Source organism: Zootoca vivipara, chromosome 4, assembly GCF_963506605.1.
Source record: "Zootoca vivipara chromosome 4, rZooViv1.1, whole genome shotgun sequence".
Lineage (NCBI taxonomy): Eukaryota > Metazoa > Chordata > Lepidosauria > Squamata > Lacertidae > Zootoca > Zootoca vivipara.
The window spans coordinates 76,160,463-76,181,379 of record NC_083279.1 but is presented as its reverse complement, the minus strand read 5'-3'; the positions used below and the strand labels follow the sequence as shown (position 1 = coordinate 76,181,379).

Genomic DNA, 20,917 nt, shown 5'->3' with positions numbered 1-20,917 from the left:
CGGCCATACTAGCTGAGGCAGATAGGAGCTGGAGCCAGTGTGTCCAGGGGATATGGAGGTTCAAATCCCAATCTATCCATAATACTCTCAGGATTATGTACCAACCTTGGCCCAGCTTTCCCCCCATCCGCCTAGCCTACCTCATAGGATTGTTGTGGAGGCTAAAATAGACTGGGAGGAGGGGGGGCAGCGGCAGCAGAAAGGATTGTGCTGCCTTGGGCAGGCTGCATCGGGAGTACTGTATCTAGTTCTTTGCACCACTATTATTAATTAATTAATTAAATTTGTATACATACTGCCCTATACCCACAGGTCTCACTCAGGGCAGTTATGACATAAAATCACAATATACTGTAAAAACAAGATACATAAAAAAATGTTTTAATCCCAATAATTGAACAGTTTGACATTGGAACGGACTTTTTTCGGGAGGTTGTGGAGGTCTTTATGCAGAGGTTGGATGGCCACCTGCCATGCAGGATGTTAGCTGAGATTTCTGCATTGCAGGGGGGTTGGACGAGATGACCCCTGGGACCCCTTCTAAGTTCTATGATTCTATGCAATCGTGAGCAAAGGCAGAACACAAAGCAATAAGCAAATGCTGCCGAGCAGGTGACTCAGAGCACAAATTCTTAGGAGCACTGTGGCCCAGAGAAAACCCATGGCACAGCCCCCGCCAGCGCCGCGATCTCCTGCACGAGGCGGCGCGCGCTACTCTCCACTTCGCCGCCCCTGCTCTCCGCCTGCGTTAAGCTTCCCTTTGTTTCATTATTTTATCCCCAGGCGGCCACCGTAAGGGAGGAAGGCGGGGCCCAGATTCGATCGAACTGGCGGAAGTGAAAGAACTGAGGCTGACGACCTAAACGAGGAGCTCGTGCGCATGCTCGGTGACGTTTCACGGGGCGGCGGCGCTTAAGTCGCCTATCGTGGGCGGGAGCGCTGCGGAGGAGCGCGCGCTTTTTCCTTTTCCTTTTTTGCAACCTGGTTTCTTCTTTTTTTCCCTTCGGCGGATCGTGGCCATGAGTCTCTGGGTGGACAAATACCGGCCGAACTCCCTCGGCAAAGTGGACTATCACCGGGATCAGGCAGCGCAGCTTCGCAACCTGGTGAGAGAGATAGGGAGAGAGGGAGACAGGCGGCTGGCGCTCTGCACATGTTCGGGTGCCCTTCTCTTACTTATCTCTTCACCATAGCTGTCAAGTTCTCCCTTTTATAAAGGGAAATCCCCTTATGCTGAATAGGCTTCCTCGCGAGAAAAAGGAAAACTTGACAGCTATGCTCTTCACCTATTCGGCGGCTTTTGGGGACCTTCGTATTTTGCCACGCTGGGCCTCGGGTATTGGCGAGTGTTTTTGCTCTCCGCAATAGCTTCAATCCGTCGGCCCCCCCTTCCTTTTTTTGGGTTATAGCAAGTGCCAGTTCTAGGCAGAGCTACCTATTTGCACCATTATTATTATTATTATTATTATTATTATTATTATTATTATTATTTCTTCAATTTTCAAAAACAGATGTTTTGTAGGAAAAGAATGAAAAGCACAAAACTTGAACTGCTAAATTTAATTTAAATTGCAAGACTAGGCAATGCGAAAATATTTGGTTATCTTTCTCAAATGCCAAAGAAAGTTTCAGTACAAAAATCCAGTGAATCTGTACGAAACTGTGCCCCTCAAAGGTCAGTACAGTACTGCGCCCCTATGAGGTCCCTGCCCTAGGTTCCAGCCGAAGTGCAGTCCTGGGATTGATTTCAGTCCTGCAGTACTTGAAGTAATAAGAAAAAGAAAAGCATCTGAGCATGTGTAGTGAGCATATGTGCATACCTGCTTACTGAGGGTACTCTTTATGTGGCTGATGCGTGAGCTCAAGTTAAGTCAGGCTCTTGGATACATTTGGACGGGGTAAGCTGCGATGATGAAAATGCATTGTGTATGTCCTCAGGTGCATTTATTTCTCTTCGTTACCGCCTCACTTATCAAGGTACTGAACCCTGGTTTGGAAAAGCACCATAGCTTCTCTCCCTCATGACGCTGCTCATCAGCAGGTGCAAAGCAAAAATTATGGTGTTTGGGAGTACCAAATATGTACCATACCGTACAAGATTGGTTGGGGCATGAGCTTTCGCAGACCTGAACTCCTTCCATCTTAAGCACAAAATATGTCAGTTGGCAAGAATATTTACACATGCAGGCACACATGTTTAGAGAAAAAAAACTCCAATGTAAAATAGGAGGGCGGAAAGTCCATGAAATGCCAGAGATGAAGCCTGTGACCTTTTAATGCAAAGCCTGAATGGTAACCAAGTTTAGCGTTTGGCAGTAGGGCTGGAAAGGCTTGTCTGAACCCCTGGAGATTTGCTGGCTCTCAGAATAGACCAGCCTCCCCTAGCCTGGTGACCTCCAGTCCATTCCTATCGGTCCTAGTCAGCATGACTCTGGTGGCTGGGCTATTGGAAGTTGTAATCCAAAACATATGTAGTGGGGAGGCTCTTGTACACAGGATTGGATGGGCCAGGGGTATATCTCAGTATAAGGCATACTGTCTGTCTCTGTATAAGGCAGCGAGTGTTTGCAGCACCAGGAATTTGTGATAATATCACACTTCCAAGACAGAGAACATGGCTACTAAGTAAATTGAACCCAGGGCAAACTTAAGAATGCTCCAATTCCAGTGGACTTTAGGCAATGATATGTCTTTGATTGCACAAATAATTATTTTTCGGTTGCGGTGTGGGGAGGGGGCGGATTCCACTACTTGTGTGACTCTGCATTCAAAAATTTCACAAAGCGAACATCACAATGCCACTGTGTCTTGGTTTGGAAGTTTTGGCTCTTGTGGTTTGATTTGAGCAAAAAGCTCAATCCTGGAACATGTAATTTTTTAAAAAAGGAATTTTTTGGGGGGGTCTTTGTGTGTAGTTATGTTTTCCCTTCAACACTCACCATCCATTAGGGATTTGGGAATAGGGCTTCTAGGTTAAAGAATACATACAGTCATACCTCGGTTTAAGTACACCTTGGTTTGAGTATTTTCAGTTTAAGTACTCCGCGGACCCGTCTGGAACGGATTAATCCACTTTCCATTACTTTCAATGGGAAAGTTCGCTTCAGGTTAAGTACGCTTCAGGTTAAGTACAGACTTCCGGAACCAATTGTGTTTGTAAACTGAGATATCACTGTACCAGTATTAGACATGCTCAAGTACCAAAGCATTAACCATTGGTGATCTCCTCCCATGACTTTTTCTCTCTAACTCTAGCTGCTGCTGTTCACGTTGGTGGCTTGTTTATGGAATTACCCTGGATTTACCCCAGGGTAATTGTCTATATATAAACTTACCTCGGTGCCACTGTAATACATTGTTTGTCAGATCTAAAATGAAGTAGGAACACTTTGTGTACCCTTGACCATAAAATCTGCAATTGCTCTGTTGCCAGAAGCGATTATTTTGGGGTTAAAATAGTTCATCTGACAGAGATTTCAAGGGTTGGCTCCTGTGATACAAGACAGGCCTGGTTCTGGAATGCAATCAACCACAAATTAAATGGAGCTAGGTGCTGTGGCCAAATAATGAAAGATGTATGTAAACCTGGCAGGATGAACCTGTGAATCCCAAAATATTCTTTTGTAGGCATCCAAGGAGACTGGCAGTCTCATAAGATAGAACTCAGTCAACTAGCTTGGGGAACTTAGGTCATTGACATTCTAACCCTGATCCATTAGGAAACTAGAAAACTGCCCTGAATAGAATCAGATGGTTGTTTCATAGCCCATTATTTTCTACAATGGCTGGTGGCGGCAACAGCTCTCCAGGACTACCAGGCTAGAGATGTTACGAGAACTGGAATCTTTACTCTGCAGACCATGCAAAAAAAAGGGGGGGGGAGAGGGGAAAAAGTGCTCTGCAACTGAGTTCTATTAAGTTTGCTTCAAAAGGTGGTATACTTTCTTTCATTTTCCACCTGAGGCTAGAATTTCACTTATTGGAGATGCTGTGGTTGTGGATTTCCTTTAACAGCAGAAGGTTGAACCAGATGACCTTTGAGATCCTTCCAACTCTTTGATCCTAGGACTTAATGCCCAAATAAGCCAAGGGGAGGCTTATGCTCCCCTGATCAAGTAAAACAATAGAAATTCTTAACTAATGGACCAGTCACATTAGTTCTGTCCCGCCCTAACAAAAGTCCTACCCCCCCCCAACAAAAATCTTGGCTACACCCATGGATAAGGGTGTCTATGGCTTGCAACAGAATTCTGCATTAGTTTATTAAAAATTGGGTTCTCAAAGTTATTTTCAAGTTTCTGTATGCCACTTTCTGACTATTTTTATTTTTATTCCATTTACTGTATATTCCATTTTCCTCCAAGGATCTCAAGGGGGCACATCTTCTTCTCTATATTATTTTCACAACAACCTTGTGAGGTAGGTTAGGCTGAGAGTTGAAGACCTGCCCAAGATTCATGATTGAGTGGGGATTTGAACTCTGGTTTTCCAGGTCCTAGTTTGTTTTGGGATGTGTTCTCAAGCCACCTGACTCCTAGAAAACCCAATGCACCAAGGTCTTCTATCAGACTCACGCCATGCATGGTCACAGTTTCATGTCCTCTTGAACTCTCTATTTTGTGCTCGTGTCTAAATCGATGGCCTTCCAAAGTAAAAGACAACATTGTGAAGGGCTGTAAAACTAGTGTGAGGATGACTAAGACATTACTATAATTCAGTTTTACTGTATTCCATTTGACAGGTTCAGTGTGGTGACTTTCCTCATCTGTTAGTGTATGGGCCTTCAGGAGCAGGGAAAAAGACCAGAATAATGTGCCTGCTGAGAGAACTGTATGGCTCTGGAGTGGAGAAGCTGAGGATTGAACATCAGAGCATAACTGTAAGAATCTATCCTAACTTTATATTTACAAAATGAGATAAAGATGTTGACTGTCAACATAATGCAGGAAAAGCCAGCACATTTCAACACATGCTAGTTTTTAATCTCTAAAAGTTGTCCGACCTGAGTGCATGAGGGCAAAAGTCATAGCTGCCAAGTACTGTACCCCGTTTCCCCCAGGAAACCCCTGTATTTTCTTACCGTTTCCTGCAGGTGTCCCAAATGGCAAAATACCCCGTATTCCCCCGGATTACGGAGCTCCAGCCGGCGGCCATGTTCTTCTGGTGCTGCGCCGGCACCGGAAGTCGCTTCTACGCACTTCCGGACATGCGTAAAAGCAACTTCTGGCGCTGTGGACATTTTGGAAATGGGCACAGCGGCATTGGAAGTCGCTTCTACGCATGTCGAGAAGTGCGTAGAAGCGACTTCCGGTGCCGCGGCGCTGCTGATCCCGGATTTTTCAATCCGGAACTTGGCACCTATGGCAAAAGTGCATAGACTATATTTGTTCCCTAGGCCCGAACTTCCTCACCCCTGATGTCCAAAGGGATGCACAAATCAGGGCAATCCAATATCTCCAGTTCTGCCCCTTTCACTCCCAACCGCTGAGAGTTTCACATGTAAGCATGTTTACCTGAATATATTTCCCAGCTTCCTTGCAATTGTGCACCTTGATAATGTGGGGGCTTGTACGCGTGTTCAGGCAAACACACTTACAGGCCCCTTCAGACCTCCACCCTAAGTCTGCAAAGTTTGGAGGTGGAGGAGGCATGTCTGTCGCTGTCTACACACTTTTGCCCTTGTGTGTCCAGGCTGGAAAAGGACCTACAGGCAGTTTAAGCACCATTTCCACAGTTGGTTAAATAACCAGTGGCTGTTTCCTCCTATTACGAATTAGTACTTGATTAGGCTGTAAACATTCTGTGCTGGAGGGATTCTCCCTGGCAAATCACTGCCAAGGATTTACCGGTACTATTATCTCCCTTCAGTTGTGTGATATTTGAAATGATTTAGTCGGGCACTTAGCTTACATTTCCTGCTGTCTCAGGCTGAAGCCTGCAGTTAGTGTCAAGAAACCAGTTCGTCTTTATTGTGGGCTTCACTGACTAATTATTATTGTTTTCTCACATGCCACCAATAACTTGATAAGAAGTATTTGCAAAGTGATGCTTTTAACAAATATAATGAACTCTTTGCATAGTTACCATAGTGCTTGGAGAGTGAATCAGCCCTGGAAAATCTATTACTAAAGATTTTCTTTCTATCAATTCAAAAATCTTTTTTGGGGAAAAGCTTGCATTCTAATCAGCAAATTGCAAAGAGAGTGGTTAGTAATCAGCAGAGTTCTTGGAGAAGACAGATATTTCCAAAGCATTGTGCAAACAGTCTCTCTTGGCGTTTTTATTTCTTTTTAAATTAAATTTTCCTGCTTAAGTTAATAAGACATTATGGGAACATGTTGTGCCTGCAAAGGTCTTAATGCTGGGGAGTTTAAAGTGGAACAGTTTTAAGTAGATAGTCTTTCAAAATATCAGCTTCCCTTCCTGTCAGATGCTTTCCTATCTGAGGGCCCTAGCTATGGGTGGAACTTGACAAATGTCTTTTTCATCATCTTCAAAATCCCTGCGTATAAAGTAGTGGCATGTTATTAATATAAGCACAGAAAGAGATGTGAAGGTTAGCACTTTTAAACTAAAATAGGGCAGAGCAGAATGATGCTGCAGTGTCTGTATAGCTTCATTTTGTAGTTTGATCTGAACTAGATAAGGTCTATTTAATCACCGTGGGTAAAAGGTATACTTGAAAGCCTTACTGTACACATGAAGAAAGTTTTTAGAGAAGCAGAATTTTAGTTCCTAAAATCGGAAGAAGACGTCAGTGATGATTCAACGTATAAGAAATTGGGAAGTTGTAATCTTCTTATAGAGAAGCTGGAAGTATAATGTAAAATCTCTATAGATACCCCAAATGACTCTGCCCAAGGACAGTTGGTCATGGAACTGACCAAAAGGGCAGTGAACCTGGACTTAAATCCTGCCTGGGATCTGGTGTGAGAAGTAAGTGTTGGTGAAACAAATTAAAAAATTGTCTAGTAGCACCTTAAAGGTAAAGGGACCCCTGACTATTAGGTCCAGTCGTGGACGACTCTGGGGTTGCGGTGCTCATCTCGCTTTACTAGCCGAGGGAGCTGGCGTACAGCTTTCGGGTCATGTGGCCAGCACGACAAACCCACTTCTGGCGAAACCAGAGCAGTGCACGGAAACGCCGTTTACCTTCCCGCCGGAGTGGTACCTATTTATCTACTTGCACTTTTGACGTGCTTTCGAACTGCTAGGTGGACAGGAGCTGGGACCGAGCAACGGGAGCTCGCCCCGTCGCGGGGATTTGAACCACTGACCTGATCTGCAAGCCCTAGGCTCTGGTTTAGACCACAGCGCCATCTGCGTCCCTTAGAGACCAACTAAATTTGTTCTGAAGAAGTATGCATGCACACGGAAGCTTATACCGAGAACAAATTTAGTTGGCCTCTAAGGTGCTACTTTAATTTTTTTTCTTTATTTTGACTGCGTCAGACCAACATGACTACCTACCTGAATCTAGAATGTTGATGAAACAGTTTGGAACAGTAACCATAGTGCTATTAAATTAAATATATGTGTATTTACGCCATTTGCGTAAAGAAACCAGCATGGTCACATTTGACTTCAAAAGAGCGATCTTCTTCTCCAAATGAGGGGATTGGTAAGAAAGAAAGCTGAAAGACAAAAGTGTCAAATACCCCCCCCCCCCCAAATGCTTATGAGTTACTTAAAACCACAATATTAGAAGCTGAGCTGGATACTGAAGATCACGAACTGGTAGTGACCGATCAGGAACAAGTCCTTGGGGTCATAGTGTCTAGCTCAGGGGTCGTCAACCTGGTCCCTGCCACCCACTGGTAGCCATTTCAGGATTCTAGGTGGGCAGTAGGAGGTTCTACTGCACAAGCTGAATCCTCCTTCCATTGAGCACTAGTGGGCGCTAAGGAAATTTTACCATCAAGAAAGATGCATTAGTGGGCGGTAGGTATAAAAAGGTTGACTACCCCTGGTCTAGCTTGATGGAGATGTCAACCCAGTACACAGCAGCTGTGAGAAGAGCTGGAATGCCATGCTAGGGATCATTAGGAAAGGAAGGGAAAACAAACAATATCATAAGGCTGCTATACAAATCTGTACAGTCCTGGTCACCTCAACTCCAAAAGAGTTGTAACAGGTTTAGAAACGGGAAATGAAAATGATTCAGAGGATGCCGCAATTTCCTTAATGCGGTGCTTTTTAGTTTAGAGAATAGGCAAGCCAGAGGCAACCTGAAAGAAGTGCATAAGATTATTCATGAACCCAGATTTGGACAACAACATGACAAGTCAGTTTCGTGGCAGAGAAGGAGAAGGAACATCTGAGTATTGTGCTTGGCCACGCTGCTCATTCGCATGAAACCTTAGTTCGTTTTAAACTATTATTTAAAGCAACATGCAAACTGGGGCACATATCGTCTTTTCTGAGAGGTTAGCATGCTGCTTGAATTTGAGAGCTTTGAACCCAGGGTGTTGCCCTTTTCCTTGCACGCCATTCCACCTGCCACCATTTTCACGCTGAGTCTCTTTATTTCGTAGCTTCCCTGGTGCATTGCAGCCTGGGTGCCATTAAGCCCTTCAAGTACTTCAACTCAGTTCATGCTAAGCAGTTAGCAGTGTGTGGTTTTTGAAGCCTGTATTCATAACCCACTGATGTCAGCTAAGTCCGCCACTGATCTCTTTAAAATGCATTTTTTGTTCAATCTTTCATTTCAGGCGCCTTCTAAAAAGAAGATTGAAATTAGCACTATTGCCAGCAACTATCACCTTGAAGTTAACCCAAGGTATGTTTGCAGTAAGCTCACAAGATGCAGTAGCAGGCTGTGGGAAATTTGCAATTCTTATAATTTTCAGAGGAGTAAATTTTATAGCCCATTGCAGCAAAAACTACTGAGAAGACAATTGTTTTATTGTTGCAATTTTAAAGCTAGCTCCAGCTTTACTGTTAAAGAAACCAAAGTACAGTCGTAACTTCGATCCCAAATGCATTGCAAGTTGAACATTTTGGCTCCTGAATGCCTCAAATCCAGAAGTGTGTGTTCCAGTTTGCACATGTTCTTTGGAACCCGAACGTCCGACACAGCTTCTGATTGGCTGCAGGAGCTTCCTGCAGCCAATCAGAATCCACTCCTTCGTTTTCGAACGCAAAGCGCGTGCGTCGAAAACACTTCCGGGTTTGCGGAGTTCGTAACCCGAACTGTCCGCAACCCGAGCGGTTCGTAAACTGAGGTACGACTGTATTTTAATCTGAACTTATTTTCAGTGATGCAGGAAACAGTGACCGGGTGGTAATTCAGGAATTACTGAAGACATTAGCTCAATCACAGCAACTTGAGACAAGCACCCAGCGAGATTTTAAAGGTCTGTAAATGAGCAATAACCTTGAAGAAAAATATCTTGCAATACTTTGCACAAGATCAGCCATGTGCTTCTTTGAATATTGTAAATCCTTTATATTCTCCAGCTCTTTTTGTCTTCCGTTACTTTTAGAGAGACAAAATTTCCAGAAATATTGTAGTTCCCCAACAGAAATGCATGCATTTCAGAAATTTGGGGGGGATTGAAATATGGGCAATACTTGGGTTCCAGATAATAGTATTTATTTCTGTAATTGTAATAATTGTCCAAAAGATCCATAGCTATTGATGTTTGAATTTTTGCTCTGAGCTTCATGGTATTCAGAAAGGGGGAGGTTTGCATGTTGTTAGAAGGTGTCTAGATGCTTCTCATCTGTTGATTCTTCTGTGACTTTGTATTCTCAAAATACTCTATGGTTCCCTTCATTTAGGAACCTAGGAACTGCCTTATACCCAGTGAGATCCTTGCTCCATCTAGCTCCGTATTGTCTGCACTGACTGGCAGGGACTCTCCAAGGTTTCAGACAGGGAGTCTTTTCCAGCCCTTTTGCAAATGTCTCGAATTGGGACCTTCTGCATGTTAAGTAGCATGGTCTATTGCTGAGCCTGATCTGGCAGATGGAATTGGAGGCAGATAATCTGTTTGCACGAGGGCAATATTATAGTAGCAATATGCTTGGCAGACTTCCAGGCTGCACCCTGGCACCGCATACATGAGAGGCTCTCGGTTTTGCAACGTTTGAAATTCCTGTAGAGCACCCGCTCTTAAGCTTATTGCAGCCAAATGCAACCTTCAGTTTACAGTGTTGATTTTTTTTAAATAGCTGTGGTATCATCACTAACATTACTACCTGTAAAGGTTGGCTCTCTGGACTCTGAATCCAGGGATCAGAATTGTGTAACTAAGAACAAGTGCTTGACATAGCTGCTTCTTTTTTCTGCCTCCCTCCCAAGCCCCTTTCCTTGTGTGTCCTGTCGTTTAGATTGTAAGCCTGAGGGCAAGGACTCTTTATTTCTGATCTTCGTAAGCTGCTCTGGGAGCCTTTTCAGCTGAAGAGCTGGGTAAAAAAAATGCTTTAAACAAATACCTTTTGAACCTTGGATATAAAAGATTTGCAGCAGTGTGCATTGGCTCTGTAACAATATTCATTCATCGGCTTCAGCTGATCATCAGTTTTCTTTGGCTGAACTAAGCTGGCTTTTTTTGTCATTATTCTTGGTGGGAAGTGGCAAGGTAGTGTTATTTTTATTTTATTTTTTGCAAAAGCAGCACCAGCTCAGGCCAGTTCCTGACTTGTCACACTCACTCATACAGAACAATAAGGAAGACATTTCATTGTACTGCGATTTCATGCATATGTAAATACTTTCTAATCACATGGGCGAGGTTGAATGCAGAGTCTCTGTCCCCCCCCCCCCCCCGCTGCTATGTAGTACCTTCCTTCCTGGCCAAGTGCTTCTCTCGTGGGAAAGACCCATGTGAACATAGGAAGCTGCCATATAAGCAAGTCATACATATTGTTGGACTACAACTCCCATTAGCCCCAGCCAGCATGGCTAAGTGGTCACAGATGATGGGAGCTGTTGTCCAACAACATCTGGAGAATACCAGGACTGGAGAATACAATGACTTGCAGTCGTTCTCCAGAGTTTCAAACAGGATCCTTTCTTAGCCTTACCTGGAGATGCTGGAAATAAATAGCAAGTGGAAGATCCCGGATTCAAAGCAAGGTCAGAGGCATCCCAGTTGCAAGAACCCTTCTTCAGTGCTGTCGTGGCTAAGCCAGCCATTCGCTGGCTGTTTCAGGCGATGTGCCTTTCCCAGATATATGGTTAGAATATTTACACAAACTGGCATCAGCGCAGGATTGCACCTCCCGGGAACTTCAGTGGAAAAGGCACAAGTGGGAAGGTTTTCTCTAATCCTGCCCCATTGTATCAGCAGAAGCTAAAAGCCAAGTTAAGATAGACTCTGTGAGAGCATGATAAAGGCTGGCTTTGTTTTGTTTTTCAGTGGTGCTGTTGACTGAAGTGGACAAGCTTACAAAAGATGCCCAGCATGCGTTGCGCCGAACCATGGAGAAGTATATGGCTACCTGCAGATTAATTCTGTGCTGCAATTCTACATCGAAAGTCATTGCACCTATCCGAAGCAGGTGCCTTGCAGTGCGAGTGCCTGCACCCAGCATTGAAGATGTAGGTTCAAGGCAACGGCAGACAGGCAGCCCTTCCGTGCACTTGCATTTTACTCTGTGCAATGTTGGATGCAACAAGTTTAAATACCTGATTTGGGATTCCTTGTTCTTTGTTTCCCCCAGACTCTGTCTGCCTAGTTAATCCTGTGGCTCTTTTTGTGTGGAACACTTCCAAATTAGGTTCCCCTTTACAGTACTTTGCATGACTGCGGTTTTCTTCAAAAATGTGGGTTGTAATTTTTTATTTGTTTAGCAAGGATTGGAATGGGGTGGAAGTGTCTGTGGACTAAGAAATAGCTGGAGCCCTAATGATAGGTATGATAGTCATGGGAGGGAGATAAAGAACTGTTGGAGGTCTTCGAAACTCCATCACTTTGCCACCAATGCTTAGTTCCAAGCGTTCTCTAGTCCACACTTCTCCAAGCATTTCTCTGAAACTAGAAAATACCAAAGATCAACCCTTAGAATTTGTTAAGTAGTTGCTGAAGGCACTTTATCAATGTATCTGTTTATTTCTTACAATCCTTTGAGGTAGGCTGGTAGTACCGGTATGTCTGTCTCATTGCTACTGTGAAGAATACAGGGAGCAACTGCTGATGTGGTTTGTCCCTGGCTCAAGGAGCAGCAGGAAGGAATTTATTCCTTCGTGGAGGAATGTGCTTGGAAAGGCATCGCATTGCTCTTACCTGGTACCCAGGAGGGCTGGCAAATGGGGCTTGTGGCAAGAAAGAGGTGACTCAGAAGGTGGGCGCAGGTCACCTGCAAGCATTATTTGTAAAATTGGCTCCTTTGTGCTTTCGTATATCATCATCATCATCATCATCATTTTGATTTGTATACTGTCTACCGTATCTTACAATACTAAAGGCGGTTTACAAGCTGAAGAAACAAAAAATGTACATCTTAAAACAATCTAATGCAATACAAAAATGTGATAATAAAACATAACTTTAAAATAGGTAACCTATATCAAAAAAGTAACATTCAACAATCATTAGAATAGGATTAAGTAATAATAATAACATATAAAAGTTAAACAGAAATCCACTCAGCGGTTACAATAAATAATTTCTAAACTATAATCAAGAAAACAACAGCAAGCCACAGTACATAAAATAATACAATACAAATTGCTGACAGCTGCAGCAATTTTGACTAGAGCAGAGATGTACTTGGAATTTTTGGAAAGTGAGGCACCATGCAAAACTATTAATTGTCCTGTTGAATCTCTAGATCTGCAACGTATTGTCTGTTGTGTGTAAGAAGGAGGGTCTGGTTCTTCCTCGAGAACTTGCTCAGAGGATTGCAGAAAAGTCTGGCCGAAATCTCCGAAAGGCCCTTCTGATGTGTGAGGCATGCAGGGTGCAACAGTAAGTCCAGAAGAATGGGTGAATACAGGAGGGAGTTTGGGTTACAAAGGGGCTTTTTTTTTTGTCCATTTGGTATTTAAGGATGTCATCACTGTTTGTTCCACAGGTATCCTTTCACTCCAGACCAAGACATTTCTGAGACGGACTGGGAGGTATATCTGAGAGAGACGGCAAACGCCATTGTTGGTCAGCAGACCCCACAGAGGTAGGTCAGCGTGGTGGGGGACAGTGCCTAGCTGTAAAATTGATGGTGCTTGTAAGTTGTCCCATATTAAAATGCAGTGCAGCAGTTTAATACTGTGTGGGCTAGAATGTCTAGACAGAGTGCATTTCCAGGAACTCGATAAAAACTCGGTAGGAGTTGATTGAAGTAAATTTCAGGCTGATGAGGTTAGCCTTGGTCATTAAGGTATTAAACCTGCTTTTATATCGGTGTGTAAATGTTTGGAAAAAAAGATTTCTGAAAGCAGATAGTTAACTGCATGCAGGAATCCTGAAACTGCTGCACAGCCTCGCAGCCAAAAGCATGTGCATGGTATGAAGAAGGTCCCAGGTTCACTTCCAGTTAAAAGAAGCAGGTAGCCAGTGATGGAAAACACGGTTCTCTTCCTGAGACCATGGAGAACCACGGCCAATCAGAATACACAAAACTGGGCTTAGACGGGTAAGTGGTCTCACCTGGTCTAAAGTGGCAACCTGTGTTCCTAAACAAATAAATCTGCTGCAGGCAGTAACATATAGTATTCTGCCTCCTGGGCACCTAAAGCTACGAGACAATTATATATATATATTAAATCCCAGTTCCTTCACAGAAATTCTTGTTGTTTTGGAGCAGATCACAGTAGCTACTAGCCACGATGGTTATGGTCTCAGTGTTTGAAATTAGCCAGTCGCATTTTGCACTCGCAACCAAGCGAAGATGCCTGGGCGACAGGATGGTGCCTGGCACCTCTGCCATGCGGAGGTGCCTGCCTGTATAATTCTATCACTTATATTTTATCTGCACAATCAGACTGAATTTCAGGAACCAAATTGCTTTTTCTGTGCAGCCTGAGCAGGGGCGGGGAGCAACTTTACAGTTCATTGTCGTAGCTTTTCTTTACCTTACCCTACCCCACTGCCTTGCTCACAGTTGTGAAGAAAATTCCTACGTTATGCGTGGTCTGTGTTGCCATTAAGAAAAAGAGGTCCGAATAGGCCAACACATACTTATTTAAGCTCTCAGAGCTCTTAACCCAGGTCAAGGTTGTCATCTGAATTAGCCAGATGTTCACCACAGAGACTGTGTATTATTTCCAATTTCTTTGTGAGGAAAGAGTAGCAGTCATGTACCCAGATAGCTGGGCTTGGTGGAGTCTCGGCTATTTTCCAGCAAGGACGTTCCTATGGTATGCGGTGTGCGCAAAATAACTCATTGGGATGTAAAGTTCCCATTGGCAGCCATCTTTGATATTCTAAAAATAGCTGCAGTGAACCAGGCTGTTGTAAAACAAACTTGCTTGCTCAGTGCAATGAAGCATTTCCAGCTGGATCAGATGAGAGCATCTTTGTTTGTTTGTTTGCGCTGTAAAAAATTTTTTTTCAGCGAATGAAGTGCTGTGGTGTTGGCACTTGTTCATCGCTGTCCTCTTTACAGCTGCCAGCCATTTTTCTAGCTTTAGATATATTGCATTGGCAGAAACAGAATGACATCCTGTCACGGTGAATTTGGAGCACTGAATCTTTCCTTGCTGTGAACGGATGATACTGTTAGTCATGTGTTCTGCTGCTGATCTCATTAAAACTCTTAAGAGATATGGCAGTGTGTGAAGTGGGCCACATTTGCACCATACATTTAAAGCCACAATTTATATGGCTGGTTGGGAACTGTAGTTTGTCGAGGGTGCTGAGAGTTGTTAGGACACCTCTGTTTGCCTCACAGAGCTACGGTTTCTTGAAAACCCTGGAAAGAGGGATTGATTGTTAAACTGCTCTGCTGAACTCCCAGGATTCTTTGGGAGAAGCCATGACCTTCCAAGGGTATAATAGTTCTTTAAACGTATGTTGCAGATATGGATGTTTTCAACACAGATTCCCCTCTCTGTGGTCCTTTTTTTAAATAATAATTTTTATTGATTTTAATACAAACAAAACAAACAAACATCCAATATAAAAACTCTGTCCCTCCATTCTCCCCCCCCCCACAGGTCCTCTTCTGCCACCAGTGGTACCCGTGGGTGTAGAGAGTCAAAGGGGTCCATTTTAAAGCTGGGTTTGACCTCCCCCCTCCCCCCCTTCCCTTCTGTGTGGTCCTTTTTGATGTGAGCTATTTTTTATTTGTTGCTTTAGGCGTAGAAAAATAGGTTGTTGTGTTGTTTAGTCGTGTTCGACTCTTCGTGACCCCATGGACCAGAGCACGCCAGGCACTCCTGTCTTGCACTGCCTCCCGCAGTTTGGTCAAACTCAGGTTCGTAGCTCCAAGAACACTGTCCAACCATCTCGTTCTCTGTTGTCCCCTTCTCCTAGTGCCCTCAATCTTTCCCAACATCAGGGTCTTTTCCAGGGAGTCTTCTCTTCTCATGAGGTGGCCAAAGTATTGGAGCCTCAGCTTCACGATCTGTCCTTCCAGTGAGCACTCAAGGCTGATTTCCTTCAGAATGGATAGGTTTGATCTTCTTGCAGTCCATGGGACTCTCAAGAGTCTCCTCCAGCACCATAATTCAAAAGCATCAATTCTTTGGCGATCAGCCTTCTTGATGGTCCAACTCTCACTTCCATACATCACTACTGGGAAAACCATAGCTTTAACTATACGGACCTTTGTTGGCAAGGTGATGTCTCTGCTTTTTAAGATGCTGTCTAGGTTTGTCATTGCTTTTCTCCCAAGAAGCATGCGTCTTTTAATTTCATGACTGCTGTCACCATCTGCAGTGATCAAGGAGCCCAAGAAAGTAAAATCTATCACTGCCTCCATTTCTTCCCCTTCTATTTGCCAGGAGGTGATGGGACCAGTGGCCATGATCTTTGTTTTTTTGATGTTGAGCTTCAGACCATATTTTGCGCTCTCCTGGTGGCTGCCTACAATTCCATGATTGACCTGTGTGTCCTCTTACCTACCATCTTGCAGCAAGCAGCCTGATTTTAGAACACATCCTTCACCTTTGGATAATAGCAGCTCTGTGGTTGTGAAATAACCTTGTTTGTGCTTCATAGTGGTGGACTTCCTATTAGCTCGGTACCAGGTAGCATTTGCTGAAATAGAGGAGCAGGGCCTTTGAAGGTGCCTATAAGAGACTACTGGGGTTGAATGACGCATGTGCCGGTAAAATCCAGGGCCAGGAGAAAATTGTTTTTAATTCCAAGGTACCTGCCTCATCATTTCTTTTCAACACTCAGGATTTTAAAAGGTGCATATAAATAAAACGGCTCCCTACTGCCAGCAAGAGACATTGACAACTCTCACGTTAACTATAGAGCTGCTGCCAGCTGTCGTGGCTTGTAGATGGTTTCCTGTCATTTCAAGCAACCCAACAAGCATTTTGAGACTTCCTTGTGTTGGACCATGACATGTTAGAGAAGTTTGTTGCTGTTGGAAGCCTTGTTTAGAAATTGCAGAGCACTGACGATGCTGCTGTTAACAAGCTGTTCCACTTGGAAAACGCGGCTCAGGAGAATAGAGTTGCAGGATTGCTTGCTAGCTTTGGCAATTGGCCAGCTTTAGGCTTTCAGATTCAGGCGATTATTCAGGATGATCAAAACAATTATACCAGGTATCTCAAAATTAGGTAAGCTGGCATCCTCATAATTTCTCCTATAGTGTCCTCCAAACGTAAGAGGAAAAACTTGTTTTCCTACCAGAAATGTTGGCATACTTAATTAAATCACTTGGTGTTTCAGTGAATTGGCATAGGAAGTATAATACAAATAATTAATATATTTCTTTCAAATATATTAAATATCTTTCAAATACCCTTTTCTACAAGGCTGCCTTTCACCAGGCAACCCAAAATTGCCTTTGTGTCTCCACAAGAACACTTCAAGGTAGTGTAGAACCTGGCACATTAGACATGGGGTTATATTAACAAACGCCACCACATTAGTGCTTTTTAATCAATGGAGCAAAGTTAAAAGTTGAGTAAAAAGATGAAGCCAGCTCTTAGGAAAAAAATTAAGCACAAGGAAAGTTAAAATGCACAGAAAAGCATTCCACCCAATGGAGCAAAAAAAATGTATGTTAAATATAGCCCAGCTCTCCCTGCCTAGGCATAGTCCCTTAACACTATCGACTGATGTCCAATTTCCCAAATTTTAAAAGCTCCAGTTCCTTTGTCTGCTGAGATCATGCCGTTATCTGCTCATGTATTCTTCTGAGTCTCTAAATATACCCTCTGGCTACATGACTCATGCTTCCAGATCCCCCAAAACTCAAGGAGCACGAGAGTCTTCTCTTCATTCCCAACTACAGAGATGCTCCCCTCATCTGCAGGCTTAACAAGTTTAACCCCACAATGCTACGGTACATACAATATTTGTATATATTTTTTACAAATAAACGGCGTTTCCGTGTGCTCTGGCACTCATTACGGTCCACCGTGCGCCAGTAGCAAACCAGTTCAGATAAGGACGAGCCATATGAGTGATTGAAGCTCTTAAGAGTAAATGTTTTCATCCATTGTTACTTTGCTGCAAATGTCTAAAAAGATAACAGAACATCAGACGAGTTGCTCTTGGGCCATGCTAAATTCCTGGAAGTAAGCATGTTTGACAGTGGGCAGAGTAATCCTAGCACTTCGAAAGTCCTCTACCAGGATGGGAGGCAAGGAGAAGTGCTTCCTTTTGCCCTGGCAACGTTTGTATTTTTTAATATTACATTTCCTCCTCCCTTGAAACAAGTGGGAAGGAAATTATCCATACCAGTCCCAAACTGGTCCAGCAGAGCCAAGGCTTCCTCTGCCAGACACCCAGAACACCCTTGTTCAGGACCTACGGCTGGTAGATCTGTGCCCACAGAGCTTTAAGTGGGCTTAGTGGGGGCGTCCGAGGTCCCTCACCAACAAAGTTTTTCTCTGCCAGTAGAGATGCATCCCTGATCCATCCCTAACCCCGTCCAGCCTGGAGTTCTTGGGGCTATGTGCACCCATGATTTAAAAAGCAGAAACAAATTGAGCTTGAATGCTTTGAGAACTGAATTTTCTGACTCGGTAATTTGACTGAGATTGTCATAGCTGCATATATATATATATATATATATATATATATATATATATATATGAATGAATGAAATAAAAAGACTTAAAAGCCGGTTACTAAACATTAAAACTTTGCATTACAGTACAGGGAATTAAAACCAAGCATTAGCTTTCCAATGATTTTATTCCAACAGGCTCCTGGAAGTTCGTGGGCGACTCTATGAACTCTTGACCCATTGCATTCCTCCAGAGATTATAATAAAGGTAACTGATGTTGTGATTATTAATTGGTTTAGTAACAGAGACTAGGATTAAAGGGAAGTGTGGCATGCATGTGTTATCATTTTTAATTTTCACCGTTCATAGTGCAGCCTGGATAGCTCAGTAGGTTAAGAGTGTGGCGCTGATGACACCAAGGTTGCAAGTTTGATCCCTGCAGCTGCCTATTCCTGCATTGCAAGGGGTTGGACTAGATGATCCTCAGGGTCCCTTCCAACTCTACAATTCTCTGATTCAATGATAGTGCTCTGAATCTTGTACAGTGGTACCTCTACTTACAAATAACTTATGAATGTTTCTACTTACGAATGGAGCTCCATCCGCCATCTTGGATGCGGTTTAGATAGGATTTTTTCTACTTACGAATTTTTAGATAGGGTTGCTTTGACTTACGAATTTTTTCTCCCAATGCATTCCTGTGGGATTCGACTTACAATTTTTTTTCGACTTACGAATGTGCGTTCGGAACGCATTAAATTAGTAAGTAGAGGTACCACTGTAATTCCATTCCTAATTACTGGGGTATCTGGAACCATGTATATATTGCATATCTCTGTAAATGTGATATTAATAGTTCTGTTATTTGTATGACAATGTCCCTCCTCCTACCAAATTTGAGATTATCATTTGAATGGCTTGATTCTCACAGGGTAACTTTCTGGATTGTTGAGTGCCCATGGTACCCATAACATTCTAGGGAGTAGAGCCTTCCATTCTCTCACTGTTGGGTATTGCTCATTTTAGGGCCTTCTGACTGAACTTCTGAACAACTGTGATGGACAGCTGAAAGGAGAGGTTGCACAGATGGCAGCTTTCTATGAGCACCGACTGCAGCTGGGCAGCAAGGCCATTTATCACCTGGAAGCATTTGTGGCTAAGTTTATGGCCATCTATAAGAAGTTTATGGAAGATGGACTAGAAGCCATGATGTTCTGATACATTGCTTTGAGAACCCTCCTGCTTTTTGGGATGCTGACAAGTTCTGTCGCGAAAGCTGTACAAACCGCAGGTCACCTGTACATTTCTGTGTTGGACAATAAAATCCTAAGTGCTGAATTTGAGGTGTTCTGAAATGGTTCCACGTGGCCTTTTATGTCAGTCCAAACTGCTTTAGGAAACAAGAAGTCACATACTTGACAGCAGGGAAGTGCCAGGATCCCGGAATGCTTTTGGGTCTGGAACATGATTGTGAGCCTCAATCTTGGGAGTTTTCAAATGTGCCATCTTGAATAGGCTTCATGATGGTGGAAGATGCAGAAACCTGTTGCAGCTTTAAGGCCCCGTCTGCACTATGCATTTGAAGCTGTATCATACCACTTTAAACAGCCATGGCTTCCCCCAAAGAATCATGGGAAGTGTCGCTTGTTAAGGGTGCTGAGAGGAGTGTGAGGGGACACCAGTTCTCCTCACAACTACAATTCTCAGAGTGGGCTAACAATCAACCCCTTTTCCTAGGGAACCCTGGAAACTAGCTTTGAGGGGAACAGGCATCTCCTCTAACAACTCTCAACACCCTTAACAAACTACATTTTTAACGATTCTTTGGCAGAAGTTATGACTGTTGAAAGTGATACGATGCTGCATAGTGCAGATGGGGCCTTGCAGCCGTAACTTAAGCATATTTACCTAGAAGTAATGAACCGAGTTCAATGGCGCTGAGTTCAGTTGGCCAGGCATGATGGGGGTTGTAGTTAGACAACATCTAGTAGGCCCCATGTTCCCCATCTAGTAACGATCTACTGTAGTAGGGATCATTAATATTTCCGAGTTGTTTAAATATTTGTCCAAGCAATATTCTAGTACTTGATATTGGCTTAAGGATCAATAATTAAATATTGTATTCTAGTTTGGATCCTCTCTGATCCATGGAATGGAGAGGGGAAAAGTCACTGTAATATTAATATTTATTATAATATATACCGGTACTGTATATGTACAGTGGTACCTCGACTTAAGAAGGTGATCCGTTCTGCGGCGCTCTTCGTAAGTCGAATTCTTCGTAAGTCGAAGTCTTCGGTTGTCGAAGCGCCCATTTTGTGCGTGCGCGAAGCGCAATTTTGCGCTTCTGCGCATGCGCTTACCATACGCGCCGCTTCGGCGCAGGCGCAGAATGTGCACGCAGCAAAAAGACTTCCGGGTTTGCCGACTTCGGAAGTCGAAACCTTCGGAAGTCGAGTCACTCGGATGTCGAGGTGCCACTGTATATTTTCACTGAACGCAAGGTAAACTGCTTCTAAGGACAGGTAGGTAGCTGTGTTGGTCTGCCGTAGTCTGTCTGAAGAAGTGTGCATGCACACGAAAGCTCATACCAGTAACAAACTTAGTTGGTCACTAAGGTGCTACTGGAAGGAATTTTTTTTTATTTTGTTGCTTCTAAGGAGAAGAAAAAGGAGATTGCAGTTTGTCCACTTGGTATGTATTATGCAGCCTGCTCATAGCTGCCAAGTTATCCCTTTTTAAAAGGGATTTTCCCTTATGCTGAATAGGCTTCCTCGCGAGAAAAGGGAAAACTTGGCAGCTATGAGCCTGCTTCTAAGCATGTTTACTCAGACA

General features: G+C 43.5%; 1 protein-coding gene across 1 annotated transcript; it reads left to right on the top strand.

The window, feature by feature from the left end:
* The first annotated feature begins 900 nt into the window (after positions 1 to 900).
* On the top strand, positions 901 to 20,130 carry RFC3 (replication factor C subunit 3). The gene is made up of 9 exons (XM_035116271.2): positions 901 to 1,106; positions 4,742 to 4,879; positions 8,712 to 8,779; positions 9,259 to 9,356; positions 11,367 to 11,548; positions 12,781 to 12,917; positions 13,024 to 13,122; positions 18,280 to 18,349; positions 19,109 to 20,130. The coding sequence occupies exons 1-9, from the start codon at positions 1,020 to 1,022 to the stop codon at positions 19,298 to 19,300; spliced, it is 1,071 nt and encodes a 356-aa protein (XP_034972162.1). The 5' UTR covers positions 901 to 1,019; the 3' UTR covers positions 19,301 to 20,130.
* Positions 20,131 to 20,917: the final 787 nt, after the last annotated feature.